The sequence below is a fragment of the Carcharodon carcharias genome, chromosome 2 (assembly GCF_017639515.1).
Source record: "Carcharodon carcharias isolate sCarCar2 chromosome 2, sCarCar2.pri, whole genome shotgun sequence".
In the NCBI taxonomy this organism is placed as follows: Eukaryota; Metazoa; Chordata; class Chondrichthyes; order Lamniformes; family Lamnidae; genus Carcharodon; species Carcharodon carcharias.
In genome coordinates, this window is record NC_054468.1 from 67,584,616 (window position 1) to 67,610,946 (window position 26,331).

Genomic DNA, 26,331 nt, shown 5'->3' on the forward strand with positions numbered 1-26,331 from the left:
GCAAGTGGTCCTAGCACTGACCCTTGTAGAACACACTTCCCACCTTCTGCCACATGGAATAACTAACTTTTAGCCCCCACTCTCTGCTTCCTGAATTGAAGCCAGAAAAGTTGTTCTGAAAAATGTTTATGACTTGCTTAGTTACCCCATTTAAAGATTGGATTTTACTCTTTTGAAGTTAAAGAACAATTATTCATTCATTACCTCACAACATTAATCCATTCCAAATCTTTCCCACTTGAGATACAGAAAGAAGTTCTAGCCATAACGCTTTAAGAAAGCAGTTTATAATATTACAAACCATAAGACATAGGAGCAGAAATTAGGCCATTTGGCCCATCGAGTCTGCTCCGCCATTCAATCATGGCTGATAAGTTCCTCAACCCCATTCTCCTGCCTCCTCCCCATAACCTTTGATCCCCTTACCAATCAAGAACCTATCTATCTCGGTCTTAAATACTCTCAATGACCTGGCCTCCACAGCCTTCTGTGGCAATGAATTCCATAGATTCACCACTCTCTGGCTAAAGAAGTTTCTCCTCATCTCTGTTCTAAGAGGTCTTCCCTTTACTCTGAGGCTGTGCCCTTGGGTCCTAGTCTCTGATACTAATGGAGACATCTTCCCCACGTCCACTCTATCCAGGCCTTTCAGTATTCTGCAAGTTTCAGTCAGATCCCCCCTCATCCTTCTAAACTCCATCGAGTATAGACCCAGAGTCCTCAAACGTTCCTCATATGTTAAGCCTTTCATTCCTGGGATCATTCTCGTGAACCTCCTCTGGACCCTCTCCAGGGCTAGCACATCCTTCCTGAGATATGGGGCCCAAAATTGCTCACAGTATTCTAAATGTGGTCTGACCAGAACCTTATAAAGCCTCAGCAGCACATCCCTGCTTTTATATTCTAGTCCTCTCGAAATAAATGCCAACATTGCATTTGCCTTCCTAACTACCGACTTAACCTGCAAGTTAACCTTAAGAGAATCCTAGACTAGGATTCCCAAGTCCCTTTGCACTCCAGATTTCTGAATTCTCTCCCTATTTAGAAAATAGTCTATGCCTCTATTCTTTCTACCAAAGTGCATGACCTCACACTTCCCCACGTTGTATTCCATCTGCCACTTTGCCCATTCTCCTAACCTGTCCAAAACCTTCTGCAGCCTTGCCACCTCCTCAATACTACCTGTCCTTCCACCTATCTTTGTATCATCTGCAAATTTAGCCAGGATGCCCTCAGTTCCTTCACCTAAATCATTAATATATAAAGTGAAATGTTGTGGTCCCAACACTGACCCCTGTGGAACTCCACTAGTCACCGGCCGTCATCCTGAGAAGGACCCCCTTATCCCCACTCTCTGCCTCCTGCCAGACAGCCAATCTTCTATCCATGCTAGTACTTTGCCTCTAACATCACGGGCTCTTATCTTACTGAGCAGCCTCCTGTGCGGCACCTTGTCAAAGACCTTCTGGAAGTCCAAGTAGATAACATCCATTGGCTCTCCTTTGTCTAACCTACTCGTTACCTCCTCAAAGAATTCTAACAGATTTGTCAGGCATGACCTCCCCTTGATGAAACCATGCTGACTTTGCCTGATTTTACCACGCACTTCCAAGTATTCTGAAATCTCATCCTTAAAAATGGACTCTAAAATCTTACCAACAACTGAGGTCAGGCTAATCGGCCTGTAATTTCCCGTCTTTTGCCTCACTCCCTTCTTAAACAGGGGGGTTACATTAGCGATTTTCCAGTCCTCTGGGACCCTCTCTGACTCCAGTGATTCCTGAAAGATCACCACTAATGCCTCCACTATCTCTTCAGCTATCTCCTTCAGAACTCTGGGGTGTAATCCATCTGGTCCAGGTGATTTATCCACCTTCAGACCTTTCAGTTTTCCTAGCACCTTCTCCTTGGTAATGGCCACCATACTCACCTCTGCCCCCGACTCTCTTGAACTTTGGGGATGGCACTCGTGTCTTCCACCGTGAAGACTGATGCAAAGTACCTATTCAGCTCCTCCGCCATTTCTTTGTTCCCCACTACTACTTCTCCAGCGTCATTTTCCAGTGGCCCAATGTCCACTTTTGCCTCTCTCTTACCCTTCATATATCTAAAAAAAACTCTTGCAATCTTCTTTTATATTACTGCCTAGTTTACCCTCATATTTACTCTTCTCCCTCCTTATTTCTTTTTTAGATGTCCTGTTGGTCTTTGTAGGCTTCCCAATCCCCTGGTTTCCCACTGCTCTTCGCCGCATTGTATGCTTTCTCTTTAGCTTTTATGCTGTTCCTGACTTCCCTTGTCAGCCATGGTTGCCTCATCCTCCCTTTAATATGCTTCTTCTTCCTAGGGATAAACTTTTGCTGTGTCTCCCAAATTACTCCCAGAAACTCCTGCCATTGCTGTTCTACTGTCTTTCCTGCTAGGCTCATCTCCCAGTCAAATCTGGCCAGCTCCTCCCTCATGCCTCTGTAATTGCCTTTATTCAATTGTAATACTGTTACATCTGATTCAAGTTTTTTCCTCTCAAATTGCAGGGTAAATTCTATCATATTATGGTCACTTCCTCCTAAGGGTTCCTTCACCTTAAGCTCCCTTATCAAATCTGCCTCATTACACATCACTAAATCTAGAATTGCCTGTTCCCTAGTGGGCTCCACCACAAGCTGCTCCAAAAAGCCATCTCGTAGACATTCCACAAATTCCTTTTCTTGGGACCCACTACCAACCTGATTTTCCCAGTCTACCTGCATATTGAAATCCCCCATTTTCACTGTAACCTTGCCTTTCTTACACACCTTTTCTATCTCCTGGTGTATCTTGTGCCCCACATCCTGACTACTGTTCGGAGGCCTGTACATAACTCCCATTATGGTTTTTTTACCTTTGCGGTTCCTCAACTCTACCCACACAGATTCTACATCATCTGACCCTACATCATTTCTTGCTATCGATTTAATTTCATTTCTTACTAACAAAGCAACCCCACCCCCTCTGCCAACCTGCCTATTTTTTCGAAAGGATGTGTATCCTTGGATATTTAGCTCCCAGTCCTGGTCCCCTCGCAGCCATGTCTCCGTAATGCCCACCACATCATACCTGCCAATTTCAATCTGCGCCACAAGCTACTTTTCCTTATTTTGTATACTGCGTGCATTCAGATACAACACCTTCAGTCCTGTATTTCCCGTCCCCTTTCTCATTGTCGTCCCTTTATCTGATGTGCTTGAAGTTAGATTCGTAGCCCTTTCCAAACACTCTGTCCTATTTTGTGTTCTGGAGAGTTTAATAGCCTCTCCTGGGCTCTCCTTTCTTTTCAGTTTTTTCATAATTTTCCATGAAGTTGAATCCACCCCCCACACGCTAACCTGCTGCTTTGTTTCCCATTAGTCATACTTCATGGAGTTTTACCCTTCCCTCCCCCCCCACCCCCCCCCACACTTTCTAGTTTAAAGTCCTGTTGACCACCTACAAGTAATGGCTGTGATGGCTTGAAATATCAACATACAGCACCAGAGATTGGAGAGAGTTTATGCCATCAGACCTTTACACAGTGAGCTCCTATTCAGTTGAGCAGTGGAGGGAGAAAAAGAAGTTGGCAAAAATCAGATATAAGCCATCCAGCGTCACTGCACTCACTGCAGTAAAAAAAGAGGTAGACAGAAGCAAAACGGTTATCATTCCACCCTATTTATCACAGGGAACAAAAAACTAACAGAGGAAAATATTGAATCTTGGAAATAAATGGTACTATGCAGAATTTCAACATTGGTAGCTCAGTGAAAATTATAACAATGCCATTTTTGTTCCAAATGTGATTATGAAGACTGCTTCACCCTAAGCTGAGTCAGCATTGTGATGCAATGCAGGATTTGCTGTCATTACTCCATTACTTAAAAGGGTTTGTATGTGATTTAAGTATCTGTAAGGCTAAGCCTGCAGTGTGGTCTTATTTATCAGATTAGTTCTCATATCTTGACTGAAGGCATTGTTCACATGTTTGGAAATCTGGAAGTTATATTACTAAAAAGGGATTATCAAAAACATTCCATTTACTTTATGCTAGGTAGTTCTAAGCCACTGGAAATAAATTAGAAAGTGGACTGGTCCAAGATACAGCACCAGCATGCAGTTTGTATCATCGGGGAGCCGGTGATTTTCAAATTAATTCAACAATCCATTTTAAAACAACCTTAAGTAATGTAAAGTGATCTCTTAAATTTCCCCACACTATTCCAAAGGGTGACAGAATTGAGACAGAGGCAGGTACATTACTGCTAGCTCCCTTCCAACCAAGGCCCCTCGTTCTGCTAATAGATAAGTTTACAAGAGATAAATTATTGGTTGGTGAGCAAAATACTATGCCACAACTTGTCTGGGGATTCTGGGAGCGAGAAGGAAGGGAGGAGAGTTTTCCTTAAGTGTTATCTCCTTCATCGCAGATGTGCAGTTTTATGTTGCCATTTCCCTCCCTTGGAATGATGGAGACTCTCAGTATGGGAAATCTTGAGCACAATTCCTAACCATTCCATGTGCGGTCCTTGACAGTAGGAACACAAAAGTACCAACCACTGTATATTTTAGATCTAATTGCACTGACAAGGACACTTCCTTTCCTGTTTCATGATTGACCAAGATTTTGCAGTCAGCAGCAACGTAATCAATGGCGCTAGCCACTAACCTTGAAGAAAACTACCCACAAAGACCTAGTGCTCTCAGTGACGCAGCTTCCCTTTTTCCAAATGTGTGTTTAGATCTGGCACAACAAAAACAGAATTACCTGGAAAAACTCAGCAGTTCTGTCGAAGGGTCATGAGGACTCGAAACGTCAACTCTTTTCTTCTCCGCCGATGCTGCTAGACCTGCTGAGTTTTTCCAGGTAATTCTGTTTTTGTTTTGGATTTCCAGCATCCGCAGTTTTTTGTTTTTATCTCTGTGTTTAGATCTGGCACCAAGTCAAGGGGATGTCATGGCATGCAGCAGCAGTAATGTCAAAAAGCAGGTAAGCAGGCAATCACATTGAAATATCCATGCAAAGCAAACCAGGAAGTTAAAAACACTTAATATTCTTCACTCTCAATTTAAAGTCAGATAGCAAAATAAATGATTATGATTGGACTAAGACAGAAGCTAAAACAAACAAACTTTAAAAAAATATTTCTATTATGGAGAAATTTGATATTCTACAAATATAAGTGTTTTTCAAAGCAAATGACTGTGTTTAACAATAATTATGAAGTTGGTAAGCCATTAAAACCCAATTCCACCTTACTCAATAAGATGCAACTTTTTGAAGGGCTTTTCAGCAAAATAAATAGAGTAATAATAGGACTTCTCATCAATTCATAAGATTTCCCATCAATTTCAGATCTGGGGGTACCTCAAAAGCACGCATTCTGGAAAAGGATAGTATCACTGACAAATATGCACCCATTAATCAGCTAAAGAAGAAAAAAATATGGGATAATTTTCACCAGGGTTATCAGTAGAGACACTAAAACAAATGTTTAAACCTCAGCAACCGCAATTGGCTTAACTAAACTTAGAAAGAATTTACATATCACTCATGACTACAATACAATTTAACCCATGAGTAAAGAGGACTCAGTACTAACCTTTGCCTTTAGGGCAACAGTGGAGAAAATTAAAAGGATTTTTTAAAAAAGGTCACATGAAAAATGGTAAGATAATGAATATTGTACTTAACTCACGGTTTTTACTTATAGCCCTTACAATCAATATTGGCAAAGATCTTCTCTGACATGTCACATGGAGTACTGAAAGCAAGCATGGCTCTATTATTGATAAGCCTACAATCTCATAAGGAGTTAGTGACAAATCTAAAGAGATAAGCTGCATATCTAAATAGTGTTAAACTAGTTCTGGAGGAAATTATGTTCAAATATAACACTTCAAGCAGAGAGTGCAGAAATCAGGACTCATGCGTGACATCTGACTAAATTAAGCAAGCAAATATATTATGGAACAAATTTATTCCTCATGCTGTACTTACACCTGCACTGTGCTGTACAGATTACCTGAGATTACTACTTAACCTAGTTTAAGAAAAACCTAGAATATTCTAATGGTTTGTTTTGGATAGAACTTACTTTCTCTGCCACTATGAGCTTGTCTTCTTCCTTTGCTGTCTCATCTGAAGAACTCTATAATGTGAAGGGTCAGAAAACAGTGGTAAAAGAAAGAAGTACCTGTCCTGCAGGACAGGAAATTTATTTTTACTTTCTTCTACTAAACTGTACTGTCTCATTTCAAAATATCTAAATATACTCTTGAACTAATAACACTAAACTTTATTAATTGATGTTTGCCCACTGTGTAATGCATTTTGTCTCAATGTGATATCAGAACTGGGACTACCTCTCCCTCTTAAGATGAATCCTATATAATAGCCATATTCAGGCACTTGGCAGCAATTGTACCAAACTAACACTGTGGAAATGCACATGGGAAAACAAAATTTAGCATCATATGTATTTTGTCAACTTTGCATTTGTCCTTGAAGGTCATTTTTCATGTTCCAGGCTTGGCTATTTTTTCTTTGGGGGAAAAATATTCATTTTTAAAAAATTACCTTTTTAATCGTGACCCTCTGTCCAGAATAATTGCGTAATATTAAGATAGATTGATAGTGGTAAATGAATATTAAATTGTTTTGGGTTGCAACATGTTAAAGTATCAGTGGAATCAGTGACAAATTGCTAAAAAAAATGCTTTTGGTGACTGAATTCTACATTCTCCCATGTAGCATGGAGTTAGAGACTTTGGAAGAATTATACCAACCACTTTCTCACACTTTGTAGCAAATGATTACAAAGCACCAGCGAGCATGCTCTGGAATAAGTCAGCTCCCATCCTTATGCAGAGAAATCCTGCTCACTGCAGTAAGATGAAGAGGGCAAACGTAGTAAAACAGAAAATAATGCACCCCCCCAAAATTCTTCCATTTAATTTTCTCAGTAACTCAATGTTTTTTTGGGTCATAACTTTGGCCAGAGCTACTTATGATTAAATTGTACCATTTGGATTAACTGAATTATTTTTGTATAAGAAATATTGTCAAGGTTACTAATTTAAGACAAAACTGTAACAAAAAAATATATTTAAAATGTTGAAGGCAAGTTAACATAATTTAAGGTCTACAACACCTTGAGAAAATAGAGCACCAATTTAAAAATAAAATGAAATAATTTCTTCCATAATACCAAAAGCCACCCTCTGTGGCAGTGGATTCATTTTGCAGGCAGCAGATTACACATGGTAGGGAACCAAAGTGGTCAAATTATCACTTAAGAACAAAATGTTCTTTTATCCCTTCTTTCAGGTCCCTATTTGCCATCCCCTCCTACACCTCTTTGAACTCAGAAAGCCATGGGAAAAAGGATGATGTGTTGGCCTTTGACTCAGAAGCAGTAATAGTAAGGAAAATTATTTAAAAATGCTTGGGGAGTCTGTAATTATTCTTAAGAATAAAGAGGGCTTTTTAAAAGTTTGCATCAATTGTAAAAGGATCAACTGTAATTTTTTTGGATAATAAATACCAGTCCATGTGAACTTGTAACCACTGACCCGGAAGCACTACCAACAGGAAGGAGGTTACAATAAAATAACTAAGCCATGTCACAAGCAGATACAAAGAAGAGCTGCAAGACACAAAGGGGAGCATGGAGGCAGAAGGCGATTAACACACAGATGCAGACATAAAGAGAAAGCAGACAGGGATGGAAAAATAAACACTGAATTTGTGTGAGGAGTAAAGCTCTTGACAAAAAAGGTCAATTTTCTGTTTGGCAGTAAGAAGAAAAATAGAATTCCAGAAGCTCTTAGGGAATTGATGTTTGAGCAAGCTAGAAAGGGACTGAATCCTGAAAGCAGTGCAAATAGCTCAGGCATGTGAAAGAGCTAAGTTTGTATAAGAGGCACGGATCATGAATTGGGTACTGGTAGGTTAACCGATAAGGAACTCTGGAAAGCTACACCATCAGGAATAACGTGCGTGAGTGACAGAGTGTTCATCAACATGTGCCTTGTCAGTGTCAACCGTATCTGGGGACCTCAGATGGAATAAGGCTGCTGGTGCAAGCAGCCCGAGGGCCAAATCCGCCGAGTGAGAGAAGTGAGAGATCCTATATACCGGAGTCAGAGTTGGAAAGACAGACATTGCACCTGGTGCCACATTTGTGCAGAGAATGATGCAAATCCTTGTAATTATGATTTTTTTAATTGTATCTGATATTCCCATGTGTAATTTATAGTTCATACCGACTGTAATTTGGCTGTTAATTAATGTTTAATTTACATTGATTCTGATTCGTGTTGAAGTTACAAAAAGTAAAATCTTGTTGGTAATTTCTTTACTTGGGGGTCTTTCAGTAAATTTGTTTATTTTGGTTCACAACTTCCTCACGCAGATCATAACAATTACACTTTTTTTTTTGCTTATGAGTACCCAACAGTTTGACCCAACTTGAGGTTCAATTTCAAAAGAATTGTACTGGATCATTGAAAAGTGTCTAATACGAGCATGGAAATGAAGAGAAAATAAATTCACTAGGCCGCATGGCCCTGGTGTATTACATTAATTTTATAAAATCAGAGACAGGATTATCAAGATAAATCCAGAACCCAGGTCCAGGAAACAAGAGCATGTTACATGAGGTTCACAATTCAAGAATAAGGACTAGTAAATCTTCCTTTTTCTTTGTTCTTTATACAAAGAGTAATCCATATTATAGTTGAGGAAGTGGTCCTTTTGGAGCTCAGATAATTATAAAACCAGTGTAGGTTCCAGACTCTGATCTAGCAAACCCAAATTCTTCCAAAGCACAAATATTCTGACAGTAAAAGATCATGGCTTTTAAAATATTTGTTATGCCACTTTTCTTTGAATGGCCTTTGTTCGAATGGAATTTCCTTAGACAATAGAATACTCTAGAACTCAAGAAGCTTTTCAGACCAAAATTTCTATAAAAATAGAAATAAATAGTTTTGTCTTCTACCAAAGACTTAGTGTGAAAAATGTTCCACATGTTGTGCTACTGATTTTAACGATGTAGATGTTTTGTTCTTGGGCATGCGCTGGTATGCAGCCAGGGCATGTGGATGCTACAGTTGGCGTCATTGCAGCCCAGGCTGCAAAACGAAACAGGTGCAAAGAAAACCAATATGGACACAGAAATTGGTCGACTTGACTGTGATGCTTCCAGTTGAACAGTTCACTAGGATTCAGTCTCCAGGTTCACACAAAAATGGAAGAACTATCTTGAATCAGACTAAGTTAGAGGGTAATGAGGTGAGACAACAGGACAGTGGAATTATTTTTGTTGCTTTAACAGATGTGATGGCATAGATGGCCTCCTCTTGTCATTTTAAATGGTAAAGTTCCATACTCTCTTCATCAAGGTCAATGTTGTAATAGCAAAATTGTTTTTATACAATAACTATTTCACACCTTGTGCTTCCTTGTTCATTGAGGTATTTCACAGAAAACAGAACTTTTCTATTATACCAGAACCAAACTGCCAACTAAACCACTTACAATTCATGTTTATACAGCTTGTAAATTGTAGCTCTTGTTATGAGATCATTCATACAAAGTAACATGTCCAGACAACAAATTATCCCAATGTGCCTCTGCAGGTTTTCAGGGGTGGGGACAATTGGCATGGGTAAGCAAGGCAGCGTTTTATGAAAACAGGATTAAACATCTGACACCAGAGTAACTATCAACATATTCTCACAGCAAAGACAGAATATACACTCAATCTTCCTTGAGCAAGAAGGCACGCTTAGGGCATCATTGCAGCAACAAATTCAAGGTGGTTGCACAAGGACAAGAAAGCCTATTCTCATGCCAGCTCAAAGGCTTGATCATTTTTCATTCAAAGCTTGCAGGAAATTCTAATATTCCTGCACCTTTAAAAGTGATTCACTGGAACTGTTATCATTAACAACTCCGTTGCCCCAAGTGAGTAAGTACTAATCACCAACACAAAACTTGCTTGGTCATTGCGTGACCTAGAATTGACGAAGTTCTTGAGCTGGACGTAGACCCAAGTCAGAGATAATTTGGCACTACTGAAACATTTAACAAAAGTCTCTAGGTGAACGGAGTGAGATGGAAAATTAATATATATTGGCAAAATCAGCTGATCAACTCAAAATGAAAAAGTTCCAGTGGCTATCTTTGTTCAGTGTGTGAAAATAAGCATGATGAAAGCCCAAATGCCAACAGCACTAATCCATCAGTAATACCTTACATTTATTTGGCAACTTTAAAGGTAGCAAATGTCAAAAAGAGGCATCAGCAGACAAAAAGACAAGTTAAAGAAAGGCATATTAGTATATGTGATCAAAAAACTTGATCAAAGAGGTTTGTGTTTTAAGGATAAATAGCGGGAGATGGAGGGATTTAAGGAATGAATTCCAGAGTCTAGGGCTCAGGAGGCTGCAGGTAATGGCCACCGAAAATAGGGCAAAAGAAGAATGTGATGCATAAGAGGTCAGAGTCATGGGAATGGAGAAGTTGGTGGAAAGGAATGGGTCAGCTGTAGGGCTGGAGGAGATTTCACAGATAGGGAGAGAAAGAGAAGGAAAGCAAAGAAGGGATTAAAATGTAAGGATGAGAATTTTAAATTTAAGAAATTGAGGCACTGGAACTCCTGATTGATCAGCAAGGAGAGGGGTGAAGGGTGAATGGGACTTGGTGCAAGGTAGAATACAGACAAAGTCTGGATTTGTTGAAGTTCACAGAGAACGGAGGCTGACTAGGGAAGCACTGAAGAGGTCTAGTCTGCAGGTTACAATGCACTGATTTCAGCAGCAAATGCTAAGTGTACTGAGATGGCCCATGTCTTTAATAGGAGACAATGGGAACAGAGAAGCCAAAGGAAATGGCAAGGTCGAGGGTGAGCCTGTGATTATGGGTAGGAGAGTTAAATGGAGGAAGAGATTAAGAGATGACAGGAGGTTGATGAATACAGAAGAGAGATGGCTAAGGGGAGCTGAGATAAAGACTGAAATAATTGATGATGGCTCTGACCAAAGGCTGGGAGAGGAAAAGGACAAGGATAACAGTAAGAAACTTGGGGTGGGACTGGAGGGTTATGACAATGATGATTTTAAAGGAAAGGTAAGGAGGATAGAATAAGGTGAGATGTTCAAAGGAAGAGACATTGGTAGAGGAGTAGGAAGTCAAGGTGTGATTTGGTGATAATGACATCACCATGGCAATTTACGCAGGGCAGGTGGTAAAAATTAGGATCTGGCAGGAGGCTTCAGTAAGAGGGAATGGTGCAAGTCAAGTTTCATTCAAAGCCAGGGTGTAAACTCAATCATACAGACATACATACGAACATGCGAATTAGAAGCAGGAGTAGGCCACTCAGCCCTTTGAGCCTACTCCGCCATTCAATAAGATCATGGCTGATTCAATTGTGACCTCAACTTCACGCTCCCGCCTACCCCCAATAACTTTTCACATCCTTGCTTATCAAGAATCTAACTCTGTCTTAAAATTTCAAAGGCCCTGCTTTCACCACCTTTTGAGGAAGAGAGTTCCAAAGATTCTCAATCCTCAGAAAAAAATTCTCCTTGTCTCTATCCTAAATGGGCGACCCCTTATTCCTAAGCAGTGGCTCCTAGTACTAGATTCTCCCATAAGAGGAAACATCCTCCAACATCCACTCTGTCAAGACTCCTCAGGATCTCAAAGGTTTCAATCAAGTCGCCTCTTACTCTTCTAAACTCCAGCAGATACAAGTCTAGCCTGTCAACTTTCTTTATAAGATAACCCACCCAACCCAGGTATTAGTTTAGTAAACCTCCTCTGAACTGCTTCCAACACATTTACATCCTTCCTTAAATAAGGAGACCAATACTGTACACAGTACTCCAGATGTGGTCTCACCAATGCCCTGTATAACTGAAGCCTAACCTCCCTACTTCTAAATTCAATTCTTCTCACAATAAATGATTACATTTGATTAGCTTTCCTAATTACTAGCTGCACCTACATACTAGCCTTTTGCAATACATGCAGTAGGATATCTAGATCCCTCTGCATCTCAGAGTTCTACAATTTCTCACCATTTAGATAAAAAGCAATCATCTACAATAAGATCATGGTTGGCAAATGCCTTGCTCAGGAGTGATGGACATGCCAGAGCATAATGCAGAAAGGGGCTATGATTACAGGTCTGCTGGTACAGTCCAAGGATCCAGTGGTGGATCAGATGAATGAGTCAATGAAGTTTGAGAGATTAGCCAATCGGCGCTGTGAGTTGGAAGGGTTCATAGAGGTAGTTGCAGTTTATAAGGAAGCAGCAATGGATGCCTTAATAGACTCTTTGGAGAAAGCCAAGAAATGCACAAAGAGTAGTTGTGAGAGACTGAAGAAAGAAAGCAGAAGAATTGGTGAATTGGGGTTGGGATGGGAGAGACAATGTATCTAGGTGGAGAGTACAAAATAGGTGGCATGACTAGACAGCAAGAAGGGAAGCAAACAGGAGAAAATAACTTAAAATATGCAAGAGAGAGAAAAGAGAAGATTGAAGCAATTGGCTGGGCCTGAGCCATCAGCTAAAATGCATGCATGAATAGACAGAGGATTTAGGTTATGTTGGTTTACATGCCCTGATCTCAAACATGGGACCTTCCCCTTACTCCAGATGCCTTGCACTGAATGGATCAAAAAGTGTTAACTTGGTTCCTTAAATGTTCCAAAAAAAAATATGGTAAAAATAAGTAGTTAACCAATTGTCAGCCTACAGGGGCAAACTCCACCAAACACAAAAGCATTTCACAAAGCAAAGCCCACAAAATCACAGAACTTATTTTTTAAGTGAATGTTCTTCTACGATTTAGTGGATAAAGGCACTGATCCATGTTTGCTGGGGGAAAAAGGCACATAACAGTTGTTCAGCTGTCCCTCAATCCCAACAAATTCTGTGGGTCAAAGCACCAAATCATACAGATCAAAAACACCTCAGTTTGATCCCAGATTTAATGATTCTCAAACAAAATAAAAGTGGGGGACACTACAATTGGTTTCAGTAATTCTCGGTTACAGATGGGAAAAAACAGCTGTGCTTTCAGCGTTTGATCACTATCATGTCATCCCTACAGGGAACTACACAGATTGACTCAGGGTAGGATTGCTCAATTGTGCTACCTTTCACAGTTAAATTACCTGCTGGCACTCAATATCTAGGATCACACTTGGATGAGATACCAGAGTTCAATAAAACATGTTCCAACATGAATACCTTCAAGTGGAGTTAGATCAATGTCTTCAAAAGTGATGAGCAGAAACAAGGAGGGAAGGAAAGGTTCATGTATAGGGAACAATACAAACTATCGCTATACATACGCTTGCCTCAGTAAGTTATGCAGAACAAAAACAAATCATCTTTGCCTCCATAAGAATCTGGAGTGTCTATTTTCACAGTGGCCACAACATGGGATTGAAAATGCCAAGATATTTGACAGGAATCAGGAGTTTAAATACTAAATCCTATCCATCTTCCTTTCCCCAAGGGGCAAGTAACATCTTCATTGCAGTCTGGTATTGCACAGTCTGATCAATGCAGGTTTGATATTCTTTTGTATTCAAACTGTTAAACCAGAGGGAAAGCGAAAACCAAAATGGTTAAGGGTGTTGCCGCCAAATTGCCTTCAAAAAGTTTGACTTCCTCTTTTGTACTTTATATGTATTTTCCAAATCCATCCTAGACCTGAACATTGCTCTCATATCCAAGTCTGTTTATTCGTGGACCTCTCCATCTTCTCTAGCCTCAAACACATCAACTTAGTGTCCTCAATAATTAAAATAATGACTTACAGAACTTGCACTTAATAACTGTTTCAAAAGATAAAATCCTGAGCTCCAAGTCATTGTTCACATTAAGTTCAAATGAATCTCTAGTGTCGACATTAACATGTCTTGTATCAGAATGAATGAAGTTGTAAACTGATACTAATACTACCCGTTCCTCTTTATCCCATATACACACAAAAGTTAGAAAGCAGTTTAATGTTTACATCGATTTACAAGACAATGATAATCAGTAGGAAAATTGCTGTTACAGAACACTGAGCTCCTGTAAGATGGCCACGTTTTATTCCTTCTCATGTGTGTGGTCCTTATGAAGTTCTTCTTTGTGTACCATGCTCAAGAGTACTGAAGCGCTATTGTTTACAAACCAAGAGTAAATGGCCGTATAAGTGGCTTAGTAATATTAGTATTTGGTTTCTAGGTATCTGTTGTTTCTGCTTCCAATGAGGAATAAAACTGAACCAAAGTCTTTCATGAAAATTGCAGAACAGGTATGAAGTTCGAGCTAAAGAAAGATAGGTTGTTTATTTAGTTTCCTAGAGAAGCTGTAGAACTTTAAACTTGGTGTAAATGAGATGCACAGACATTAATTTTTTTTTATTGAAAAAGAACACTGCCAGAGCAGGCAGCATATGAGCTTAGTAGAAAGATTTTTCTTTCCAAACAAGGCAAAAAATTGATTCAGAACTGATCAAAAGTTTCTTAGAAGAGATAGATATTAGCTCTCAAATTAAAAACTTTATCTTTGGTATTCCTTGTGAAAAATATGTGGAAGCTTACAACAAAATTGCTGCCTTGATTTTGTGTGAAAAATTCTTACTATAAACCAGTTTACATTTTCACTGTCTAAATTTTATTTAGTGAATATATTCTCGTAGTTCCTGCAAATGTTTTAAAAGAAATTCCCTAAGGGGATTTATCTGGTAAGAGTAATACAAAGGGATTACTTATTTGGGGATTTAACTGGGCTGAATTACTCTCAAATACAAAAATGGTTTGCATAAATTACATACCGTTATTTTACATAAAGCCAACTGCCAATTGCTGCATATTAGTTGCACTTTTCAGGTCAGAATCTATTAAATAACTTCCAACATTGTGTTTTGCACATATACAAACACAAAATCATGATTGATTAATTAACCAAGAGTTGAATATAGATATGCAAATCACCAATTGTCTTGGAAAAGATACCAGCTGACACACAATACCAAAAGCGTAAAAAAAATCTAAAGAAAAGTTACATCAATTACCTTTTTGAAGACCCTTCCACTTGGTTGAATTTCATCTTCCTCGCTAAGAATTTCACGTGTTCCCAAGCAGTTCTTATGTCTAAAGCCATCAGTGGCATACTGAAAAATTTTATCCAGAGTGTCAGCACCAGGGTACAGACTTGCTAATAGACGATCCAAACTTTCCACGCATCTGTATGGGCCAGCAGGATGGTTACCAACTGATTTTGCTCTCACGTTAGGTCTACGCCGTGAACCCCCAAAGAGCTGCAATGGCAGAATAAATAAGAGATTGCACACCATGATCATACATTGTAAAACTAATGAAAAGAGAGGGTTAACGCCTTTCTTCAATTTCATTTTGCTTGGAGGCCTTGAAGCTTGCAATCAGAAGTCCAGAATGTCTGTAAGCCTGTGAGGCTATTGAACTAACACCATTCCAGTTTCGTATCTGAAGGTGGAAAATTAAAGAGCTTAGAGATACTCGTCAAATTACCAATTAACTGTATTAATCCAAAATCTTATGTGAAAACGCATATTTTCACGTTCTCTTAAATACAAGGCTATACCAATAATAATTTCCAATTGTATAGTGTTTTTAACATAGGAAGACAACCCAGGATGGTTCACAGATATACAGTCAGACAAAAAATTGATACTGAGCTAAAGGAGGAGCTTTTAGGACACCAAAAGCTTGACCAAAGAAATTGGTTTTAGAGGACGATCGTAAAGGGCTAGAGAAAACTCAGTGAAGCAGAGGGTCAGGGAGTGAATTCCTAAACATAGGGGCTAGATGGCTGAAGGTCCAGACCCCAATGGTGGGGTGAGGAGATTTTTGGAGAAGCAAGAAGCCAAAGATGCAGGAGGTTTTGGAAGTTTAGAAGATCAAGCCAAGAAAATGATTTGAACGCAGAGAAGGGAACTTTAAATTGGCGGTGCTTGCAGATCGAGACACAGTATAGGTCAACCAACACAGATAATCTGACAGTGGGATTTTGAACAAGTTAACATATCATAAGCAGAGTTTTGGCTCAAGTTCAAGGACAGCGGAAGATGGGAGGTTAGAGGATAGCAATGTAATAGTGGAGTCTGGAAGTGATTAAACATGGAAATATACCATTTCAGCAGTACATGGCTGAGGCACAGCTGAGAAATTAGATTTTATAGTTTCCAAAATGGTAAAACATGTACACTTTTGGCCAAATTAGTGGGGTCATCATAAGTTTCAAATTTGCTGCATTGATTTTAAATGTAGGACCCTGCTGTCTGATTTTGGAAACAAAGGAACTCAAGTAAATCATTCATGCCCTTTGAGCCTGGTCCATCATACAGATATATCATGGCAGATCGGTACCTCAACTCCATTTACCCATTTTTGCACCATACTTGTTAAATAAGTATATCTAAGAGTACCTATCAATCTTAGTCTTGGAAATTTATCCAATACTTCCACCATCTTTTGCATGTTTATACGTGCACTTGAATGGCGTACCTCCAAGTTTATTATGTCCTCATTTTGGATTTCCTCTACCAGAGGAAATTGTTTCTCTGTATATACTCTATAAAATCCCATTATCATATTAACACCTTAATTAGGAAATGCTGCAACCTTCTAAACTCAAGGGAATACAAGCCATGTTTATACAACTGTCTATTAATTTAACCTTTCTGCTGAATCAAGGCAAATATACCTTGCAAAGGTTTGGTACAAAAATTGAACTGGGTTTGCCCAAGGCTTTGTACAACTGAGGCATCACTTCCTCACATACCGTACAGAAAATATCCCAGACATCACCATCACCATCCTTGGGTATGTCCTGTCCCACCGGCAGGACAGACCCAGAAGAGGTGGCAGCACAGTGGAATACAGTCGGGAGGGAGTTGCCTTGTGGGTCCTCAACATTGACTCTAGACGCCATGAAGTCTTATGGCATCAGGTCAAATATGGGCAAGGAAACCTCCTGATTACCAGATACCGCCCATCCTCAGCTGATTATTCAGTGCTCCTCCTTGTTGAGCACCACTTAGAGGAAGCACTGAGTGTGGCAAGGGTGCAGAATGCACTCTGGGTGGAAGACTCCAATGTTCATCACCTAGAGTGGTTTGGTAGCACCACTACTGACCGAACTAGCCAAGTCCTAAAGGACATAGCTGCTAGACTGAATCTGTGGCAGGTGGTGAGGGAGCCAATAAAAGGGAAAAACATACTTAACCTCATCCTCACCAACCTGACTGCAGCAGATGCATATGTCCATGACAGTATTGGTAGGAGTGATCACCGCGCATACAGTCATTGTGAAGACGAAGTCCCGGCTTCACATTGAGAATACCCTTCTTCGTGTTGTGTGGCACTACCACCGTGCTAAATGGGATAGATTTCGAACAGATCTAGCAACTCAAGACTGGGCATCCATGAGGCACTGTGGGCCATGAGTAGCAGCAGAATTGTACTCGAACACAATCTGTAACCTCATGGCCTGGCATATCCCCCATTCTACCATTACCATCTAGCCAGGCAATCAACCTTGTTCAATGAAGGGTACAGCAGGGCATGCCAGGAGCAGCGCCAGGTATACCTAATAATGAGATGTCAATCTGGTGAAGCCATAACACTTGCATGCCAAACAAAAGCATAAACAAAAAGTGATAGACAGAGCTAAGCGATCCCACAACCAACAGATCAGGTCTAAGCTCTGCAGTCCTGCCACATCCAGTTGTGAATGGTGGTGGACAATTAAACAACTCACTGGAGGAAGTGGCTCCACAAATGTCCCCATCCTCAATGATGAGGGAGCCCAGCACATCAGTGCAAAAGATAAGGCTGAAGCATTTACAACAATCTTCAGCCAGAAGTGCTGAGGGAATTATAAGTCTCAGCCTCCTCCGGAGGTCCCCAGCATCACAGATGCCAATCTTCAGCCAATTCAATTCACTCCACTCCATGAGCTATCAAGAAATGGCTGAATGCGCTGGATACTGCAAACCCTATGGCAATGACAATATTCCGGCAACAGTACTGAAGTCTTGTGCTCCAGAACTTGCTGCGCCCCTAGTCAAGCTATTACAGTTCAGCTACAACACTGGCATCTACCCAGCTATGTGGTAAATTGCCCAGTTATGTCCTGTACATAAAAAGGACAAATCCAACCCAGCTAATTACCACCCCATCAGTCTATTCTCAAATCACCAGTAAAGTAACGGAAGGGGTCATCAACAGTGCTATCAAGCCGCACTTGCTGAGGAATAATCTTCTCACTGAAGCCCAGTTTGGGTTCCACCAGAGCCACTCAGTTCCTGACCTCATTACAGCATTGGTTCAAACATGGACAAAAGATATGAACTCCTGAGGTGAGGTGAGAATGACTGCTCTTGCCATCAAGGCTGCATTTGACCGAGTGTGGCATCAGAGAGCCCTAGCAAAACTGGGATCAATGGGAGTCAGGGGGGAACCTCTCCACTGTTGGAGTCATACCTAGCACAATGAAAAATGGTTGTGGTTGCGGAGGTCAGTCATCTCTCAGCTCCAGGACATCACTGCAGGAGTTCCTCAGGATAGTGCCCTCGGCCCAACCATCTTCAGTTGCTTCATCAATGACCCTCCTTCCATCAGAAGGTCAGAAATGGGGATATTCGCTGATGATTGTACAATGTTCATGACTCCTCAGATACTGAAGCAGTCCATGTCCAAATGCAGCAAGACCTGGACAATATCCAGGCCTGGGCTGACAAGTGGCAAGTAACATTTGCACCACACAAGTGCCAGACAATGACCATCTCCAATAAGAGAGAATCTAACCATTGCCCCATGACATTCAATGGCATTACCATCACTGAATCCCCCAGTATCAACATCCTGGGGGCGTTACCATTGACAAGAAACTGCACTGGACTAGCCATATAAATACTGTGGCTAGGAATCTTTCAATGAATAACTAACCTCCTGACTCTCCAAAGCCTGTCCACAGTCTACAAGCCACAAGTCAGGAGTGTGATGGAATACTCCCCACTTGCCTGGATGAGTGCAACTCCAACAACACTCAAGAAACTTGACACCATTCAGGACAAAGCAGCCCACTTGATTGGCACCACATTCAAAAACATTCACTCCCTCCACCACCGACCGCAGCAGTGTGTACCGTCTACAAGATGCACTGCAAGGCTTAACCAAGGCTCCTTAGACAGCACCTTCCAAACCCACAACCATTACCATCTAGAAGGGCAGCAGATAGATGGGAACTTCACCACCTGGAAGTTCCCCTCCAAGTCACTCATCAACCTGATTTGGAAATATATCGTTGTTCCTTCACTGGCGCTGGGTCAAAATCCTGGAACTCCCTCCCTAACAGCATTGAGTGTACCTACACCACGTGGACTGCAGCGGTTCAAGAAAGCAGCTCACCACCACCTTCTCAAGGGCAACTAGGGATAGACGATAAATGCTGGCCCAGCCAGAGAAGTCCGCATCCCGTGAATGAATAAAAAACTCATTGCCTCCAAATCACCTCAAGGAGGAGTGTACATGGGCACATAAAACCCTTTGTTCTTCCCTAGCTCCAGGTTTCTCATCATTAAAGATATTCAGATTTGGCTTTCTCAAATCCAGAATGGATGACCTCACACTTCCCCACATTGTATGCCATAGCTTTGCCTGCTTACTGTTTATATCCTTCTGTAATCTCTTTCTCACACTCACACAACTTAATTGTGCCTCTTAATCCACAGTCACCTGCAAATTTAAATACTCTTTATTCCTCATCTAAGTCAATGAAATACATGAAGAAAATTAGGCCACAGTACAAATCCCTGGGGAACACCACTTGCCATATCAAATCAGAGAATGTTCCCTTTTATCCCTTCTCTTCATTTCAGACCTCCCACCCATGTCACAAAGTTACCTCCAATTCTGCGTGCTTTGATTTTTGCTGATAATGTGTTGTGCAGAACCTTTTCAAATGTCCTCGAGAAGTTCATATAGGCAACATGCAAAGGTAACCCCCTAATCCACCATGCCAGTGACCTCCTCAAAAAAATTAACTATATTAGACATGACCTTCACAAATCCATACTGACACTTGTACAAGTGCTCAGTAATTCTGTCTCTGGTGATGGATCATAGTAATTTTCTCACTCGATGTTAAACTGAGAGGTCTGTAGTTACCTGCTTCCACCTCCCTCCACCCCCAGCCCCACCCCTGCAATTAAATAATGCAATGTCCCAATCCAAAGACACATTGCTTGAATGTTAGAATCTTTGGAAAATTACAAAATAACTTAAATGAAATTTCCTCAGCCATTCATTTTAATACTCTGGGCTAGAATCCATCAGGTTCTGCAGATTCATCTATCTTAAGTTCCATTAGTTGCTCCATTGCCCTTTTTAAAAAAAAACTTCTATTAAACTCACCAAGTTCCTCCCCTTGATTTATTTTCAGATTGCCAAGCACTGTTGGTATTTTGTACTTGTCCTTCACTGTCAAATTTTGTTTGAATAAGGCTCTTGTGAAGTGCCTCGTGATGTTTCACTACGTTAAAGGGGTTATATAAATGGAAGTCGTTTTTGTTGAAAATGCTTACATATACTCATTTAGCAAAGTTTTCCAATTTCATATTGTAGCATTGCCTGCATCTATCCTTATTTAATGGGTCTACATTCTCCATTATCTCTCTCTTCATATATTTACCAAAACTTTGGTTTATGCTTTAACATTCCTCAATTCTTCTTCAAACTCTAAGGACAATCATCATCGTCATTCTTCAATTTCTTTTACATATTCCTTTATGTGCCTCTTTTTATTACTTCCTTTGTGTCAATTTTTGCTGCTTTTTATAGCTCTCCTAGTCCCTGAATTTCCACTTATTCTTGCATTTATGCAAGTCTTCCTTTCAGCTTGACATTGTATCTGATGTCATTTGTTGACCATGGCTGCTTAACTTACACAAGTAGAGTGTTTACCTTTTAAAAGATATGTATTTTTGTACCATACCAAATAATTCAATGAATACTTTAGACTGTTTGTAGGTTTACCTATCAGTGGTTCAGCCAGTTTACTGCCATCAATTAATCTCTCCTCCTTTCAGTTTGCCTAACTTAAATTTAAAACACTCAGCCCTCCCAAAATCAATCACATTGTGGTCACAATTTAAGATGTTTCCTTAATTCTTGTAATTCATCACTAAAGTATGCTCTATTTCCTTACCAAATACTGCGGGTACCTTCTTGACTTCTTTGAGATTGCTGCGAGTTGAATTTTCCATAATTAAAATGTGAAAATGTGAACATAATACTGACCTATCTAAAAAATTGGAATCAAAGGTCAAAAATGGGTAAAAATACGTAACAAGAATATTAGCGAGAGGTGTAGTATTAGATTTGATGGAAATATTGTGTGGGGTGTTACAGAAGTTAGTGCTTGCTTCTAGAGTTTCAGCTGTGGCTCAGCTGGTATCAATCTTGACCCTGAGTCGCAAGTTTCCAGGTTCAAATCCCACTCCAAAGCTTGAGCACAAACATCAAGGCTGACATTCCAGTGCAATACTGAGGAAGTGCTGCACTGCCCGGAGGTGCTATCTTTCGGATGAAATGTTAAACTGAGATCCCATCAGATTACTCAGGTGGATGTAAAAGATCCTATGACACTATTTTGAAGAAGAGCAGGGGGTTATCCCTGGTGTCCTGGCCAATATTTATCTCTCAATACTGTCACTAAAAACAGATTATCTGGTCACTATCATATTGTTGTTTTGGAAGTTTGCTGCGGTTATATTAGCTGCCACATTTCCTAAATCACAACAGTGACTACACTTCAAAAAGTAATTCATTAGCTGTAAACCTTTTGAGATATCTGTGGCATCTATATCACTGCAAATCTTTCTTTCCTTATCTTCACTATTAAACTGGATATCAAAGCCAGTTATGACATTGTAAACAACACTAAAGTGGGGAACCATAGTAATAGAGGATGAAGTTAACATAACCAAAACAGAATTACCTGGAAAAACTCAGCAGGTCTGGCAGCATCGGCGGAGATGCTGCCAGACCTGCTGAGTTTTTCCAGGTAATTCTGTTTTTGTTTTGGATTTCCAGCATCCGCAGTTTTTTTGTTCTTATCTCTGATGAAGTTAACATGTTGTGGGAGTATTTAGATCAGTATGTAATTACGCAGATAAGTGGCAAATGAAATCTAATACCAACAATGTGTAATATTGCATAGCAGTAGAAAAATAAGCAACACAGAATTACAGTGACAGGAGTAGAATTTGTAGGGACAAACTGTGAAATGAACATGCAAGCACTGGCAGACATGTAGACTTGTTACTTGTACTAACAAGGAAATGTGGAAAAACAACTTCCTACAAAACATTGTGGGGGGAGAAAACAATTCAAGAAACAAATCTGTAGCCAGAACAGTGAAGGTCATGCCTACATAATGATGTTTTATTATAGTGATCAAACCACACTCCTAATACAGTGCACAATTTTGGTCACCAGACTTTACAGCGAAAATTAGTGCAATGGAGAAAGTGTTGAGCAAGTCAACAAGAATGGTCACAAGTTCAAGAGGGATGAACAATGGGGACATGTTACATAATGTAAAGGGAACCTCATGTATCATTAAGATGCATAAAGTAGTAAAAGGTAAGCAAGCCTGAATATTATGTCATGGTAAATCAGCCCAGTAGGAAAAAATGGCAAATTTAAATGACTGAAAAAGCTTGAAATAAACATTTTTAGAAGGGAAAGGAAAAGTTAGAGTAGTTAGCTTTTAAAGGGTTAACACCAACAAAGGTATGCTTAGCCGAATGACTTCTTTCTGAGCAGTAATCTCTATAAGAAGAATTTGGAATAATCTGGTAGTTAAGGTGGCAAAGTTAAAGACATTAAGGGAACTAAAAGGCAGTTAAATGCTAGGTTTACCAAATTACAGAACTAGATGGGCAAGCTTTAATGGTCAACTTAACTTTATTTTGCTCTTCTGCCAACAGAACTTTCATATTAGCCAGTGATGTTGATAAGAACTTCTTACCATATTCTAATTGTAGTGCTTAAACACACTTTACTGAATCTCAAAGTTCAATATTACCCTCCCCACTCTAAATGGCAAATGATAAGATTCTGCTTATTTCTGGTTTAACCTAAAACACAGACAATTGCCGATTTGAAGTGGTACAAATAGTACTCCAATTTCATCAAAAAGCAAGGACGTCCACAATGAATGGAGTGTAATATCAAGAGGATGGCTTGAATAGATAGATAAAAGTCTTAATGTGAAAGTCCCATATCCCAACTGATTTTCCAGTAGGGTGTATTGACTAAAAACAAAAAAACTGCGGATGCTGGAAATCCAAAACAAAAACAGAATTACCTGGAAAAACTCAGCAGATCTGGCAGCATCGGCGGAGAAGAAAAGAGTTGACGTTTCGAGTCCTCATGACCCTTCGACAGAACTGTATTGACTGCCTTGCCAGCAGCTTCCCTACAGAAGCTTCCATTTTAGCAGCTAACCATACTTAAGCACAATGCAAGTATAACTCGCATTCTTGGTAATGGAATTGGTGTCAGATACTGATGTTAAGTCCTGGTTCCAAACAGAACAACAGTGACACAATGTTTATTTGGTCCTTGATAGTAGCATATACAATCTGAATATTCAATTTCTTTAGTTGAATGATTTGCCACTGCTCACTTATTACCAATGAACAAATAAGAACAGGTAATGTTCCTGTTAACTCAGATCAATGGGAGTGCTAACTATTTAAAGTTAGAGAATCAGAATAACGTCACCCAAACTTCTTTTTGGTTGCACAATAATTAGTTACAGGAGGTTGAATAGGTTGTCTCATGATAAGAACAAGTGCAAATATGCACAATAGGTAGTACATTTTTCTATTTACAATAGCCTGCTAGTTCCCAAATTTTTAGAATTACATCATGCAGGAATATTAAATACAACAAAACAAAGGCATAAACAGCACAAAAGGACATCAACCAAGCCATATTATTTAACTAACAAGTATTAAAAATTTTATATAATTTCATGAATTGGTTATCTAACAAAGCAAGTGAACTCATTGGGTGCCAGGTATTTGGATTGATATATTTTTGTTACCTTTAAACCACATGATCAGACCAATTAATTGATCATTATTCAATAAATGAAAGTCATATCCTCAGGATGTTCTAAAGCATGTCACAGCCAATGAAGTAATTTCTGAAGTGCATTCAACTGTTATAATGTATGGAGGTGCAGAAGCATGTTTGCAAATATCAGGATTCCATAGCAATGAGATAAATAACCAAGTTTTTTTTGCAGGCGAAAAGGTTGTTTGAGGATCAATATTAGCAACAACACTGATAGAGCCTCCCTACTCTTTTCCAAATAGTACCATGGGATCTTTTACATCATCTTAAGGGGAGAGGATGGTTTAAAGTCTCAAGTTCTGGGACCTGAGACTATGACAGTAAATGAATTCCAATTCATGCACTGGAATAAATTATACAAATGAGATATCTTTGAAGAAAAAGTATTCACTTCTCTGTAGCTCACTTGATTGGTACAGATATTTGTCACTTGTGCAGCCTCATTATATCCCTTAAATTAGCAACCCACCAAAATCTGCATTTTAATGAGACCTTTCCCTAAGACACTAACAGCATTTCACTATTACTAAATAATCAAGGGGAAAAAAATGGGGAGGAAATAAATACAATAACTATCACTAGAGAAGAAGTACTAGGGAAACTATTGGGGCTAAAGGCCAATAAATCCCCTGGACCTGATGGGTTGCATCATAGGATATTAAAGGAAGTAGCTACACAGAAAGTGAATGCACTGGTAGTAATCTTCCAAGAATCCTTAGATTCTGGAAAAGCCCCAGAAGATTGGAAAACTGCCAATAACGCCCTTATTCAAAAAGAGAGGGAGACAAAAAGCAGGTAACTATAGGCCAGTTAGCTTGGCATCCATCACTGGGAAAATGTTAGTGTCTATTATAAATGATATAATAGCAGAGCATTTAAAAAAGCATAATATAACCAAGCAGAGTCAACATGGCTCATGAAGGGAAAATCACAACTGACAATCTTAGAATTCTTTGAGGAGATAACAAGCAGGATAGATAAAGGGGAACCAGTAGATGTAATATATTTGGATTTCCAAAAGGCGTTCGATAAGGTACTGCACATAAGGCTACTTAATAAGATAATAGCCCATGGAGTTGGGGGTAGCATATTAGCATGGATAGAGGATTGGCTAACTAACAGAAGACAGAGAGTTGGGATATGGCAGCATCTTCAGGATGGCAAACGTTGCTTGTTTGTCCCTACAACCACACCCCCACTTCACCTCTCTCTCTCTCTCTCTCTCCCCCCCCACACACACACCTTAAACCAGCTTATATTTCAACTCTTTCTTGGACTCGAACTCAAGTTCTGTCGAAGGGTCATGAGGACTCGAAACGTCAACTCTTTTCTTCTCCGCCGATGCTGTCAGACCTGCTGAGTTTTTCCAGGTAATTCTGTTTTTGTTTTTGTTTTGGATTTCCAGCATCCACAGTTTTTTTGTTTTTATTATGTAAGTAGTGGAGTGCCCAGGTATCAGTGCTGGGGCCACAATCATTTACAACATATATTAATGACTGAAATGAGGTAAATGAACATACTAATGCCAAGTTTGCAGATGACACAAAATAGATGGGAAGGCAAGTGGTAAGGATGACACAAAGAGTTTATAGAGGGATATACACATGTTAAATGAGTGAGCAAAAACTTGGCAGATGGAATATAATGCGGGAATTTGTAAGGTTATGCACTTTGGCAGGAAGAACAGAGGAACTGAATATTATTTAAATGGAGAAAGACTGCAGAAAACTACAGCACAGAGGGATTTGGAAGTCCTTGTGCATGAATCCCAAAAAACTAGCAAATAAATTCAGCAGGTAACAGGGCAGGCAAATGGAATGTTGGCCTTTATTTCAAAGGGAATGGAGTATAAAAATAGGGAAGTCTTGCTAAATCTATACAAGGCACTACTTAGACTATACCTAGAAGACTGCAAATAGTTTTGGTCCTCTTATCTAAGGAAAGATATACTGGCATTGAAGACAGTCCAGAGAAGGTTCACCAGGTTGATCCCAGATATGGAGGGCTTTTCTTATAAGGAGAGGTCGAGTAGGTTGGGCCTGTACTCATTGGAGTTTAGAAGAATGAGGCAACCTTATTGAAACATATAAGATTCTTAGGGGGCTTTACAG

At 39.8% G+C, this 26,331-nt stretch overlaps 1 protein-coding gene across 5 annotated transcripts in view; it reads right to left on the bottom strand.

Moving 5' to 3' along the window:
* The window catches only part of acsl3a (acyl-CoA synthetase long chain family member 3a), a 106,242-nt gene that overhangs the window by 76,754 nt on the left and 3,157 nt on the right, over window positions 1-26,331 (bottom strand). For 2 of the 5 annotated variants that reach the window (XM_041214048.1, XM_041214042.1), the window contains exons 2-3: window positions 15,103-15,532; window positions 6,108-6,161 (exon numbers count right to left, since the gene is read on the bottom strand). In XM_041214048.1, the coding sequence (XP_041069982.1) occupies window positions 6,108-6,161; window positions 15,103-15,441 (393 nt within the window). In that variant the 5' untranslated portion in view covers window positions 15,442-15,532. Of the gene's footprint in view, window positions 1-6,107; window positions 6,162-15,102; window positions 15,533-26,331 lie in introns of those variants that run through there. The other 3 variants (XM_041214057.1, XM_041214076.1, XM_041214086.1) reach the window with 3 other exon arrangements.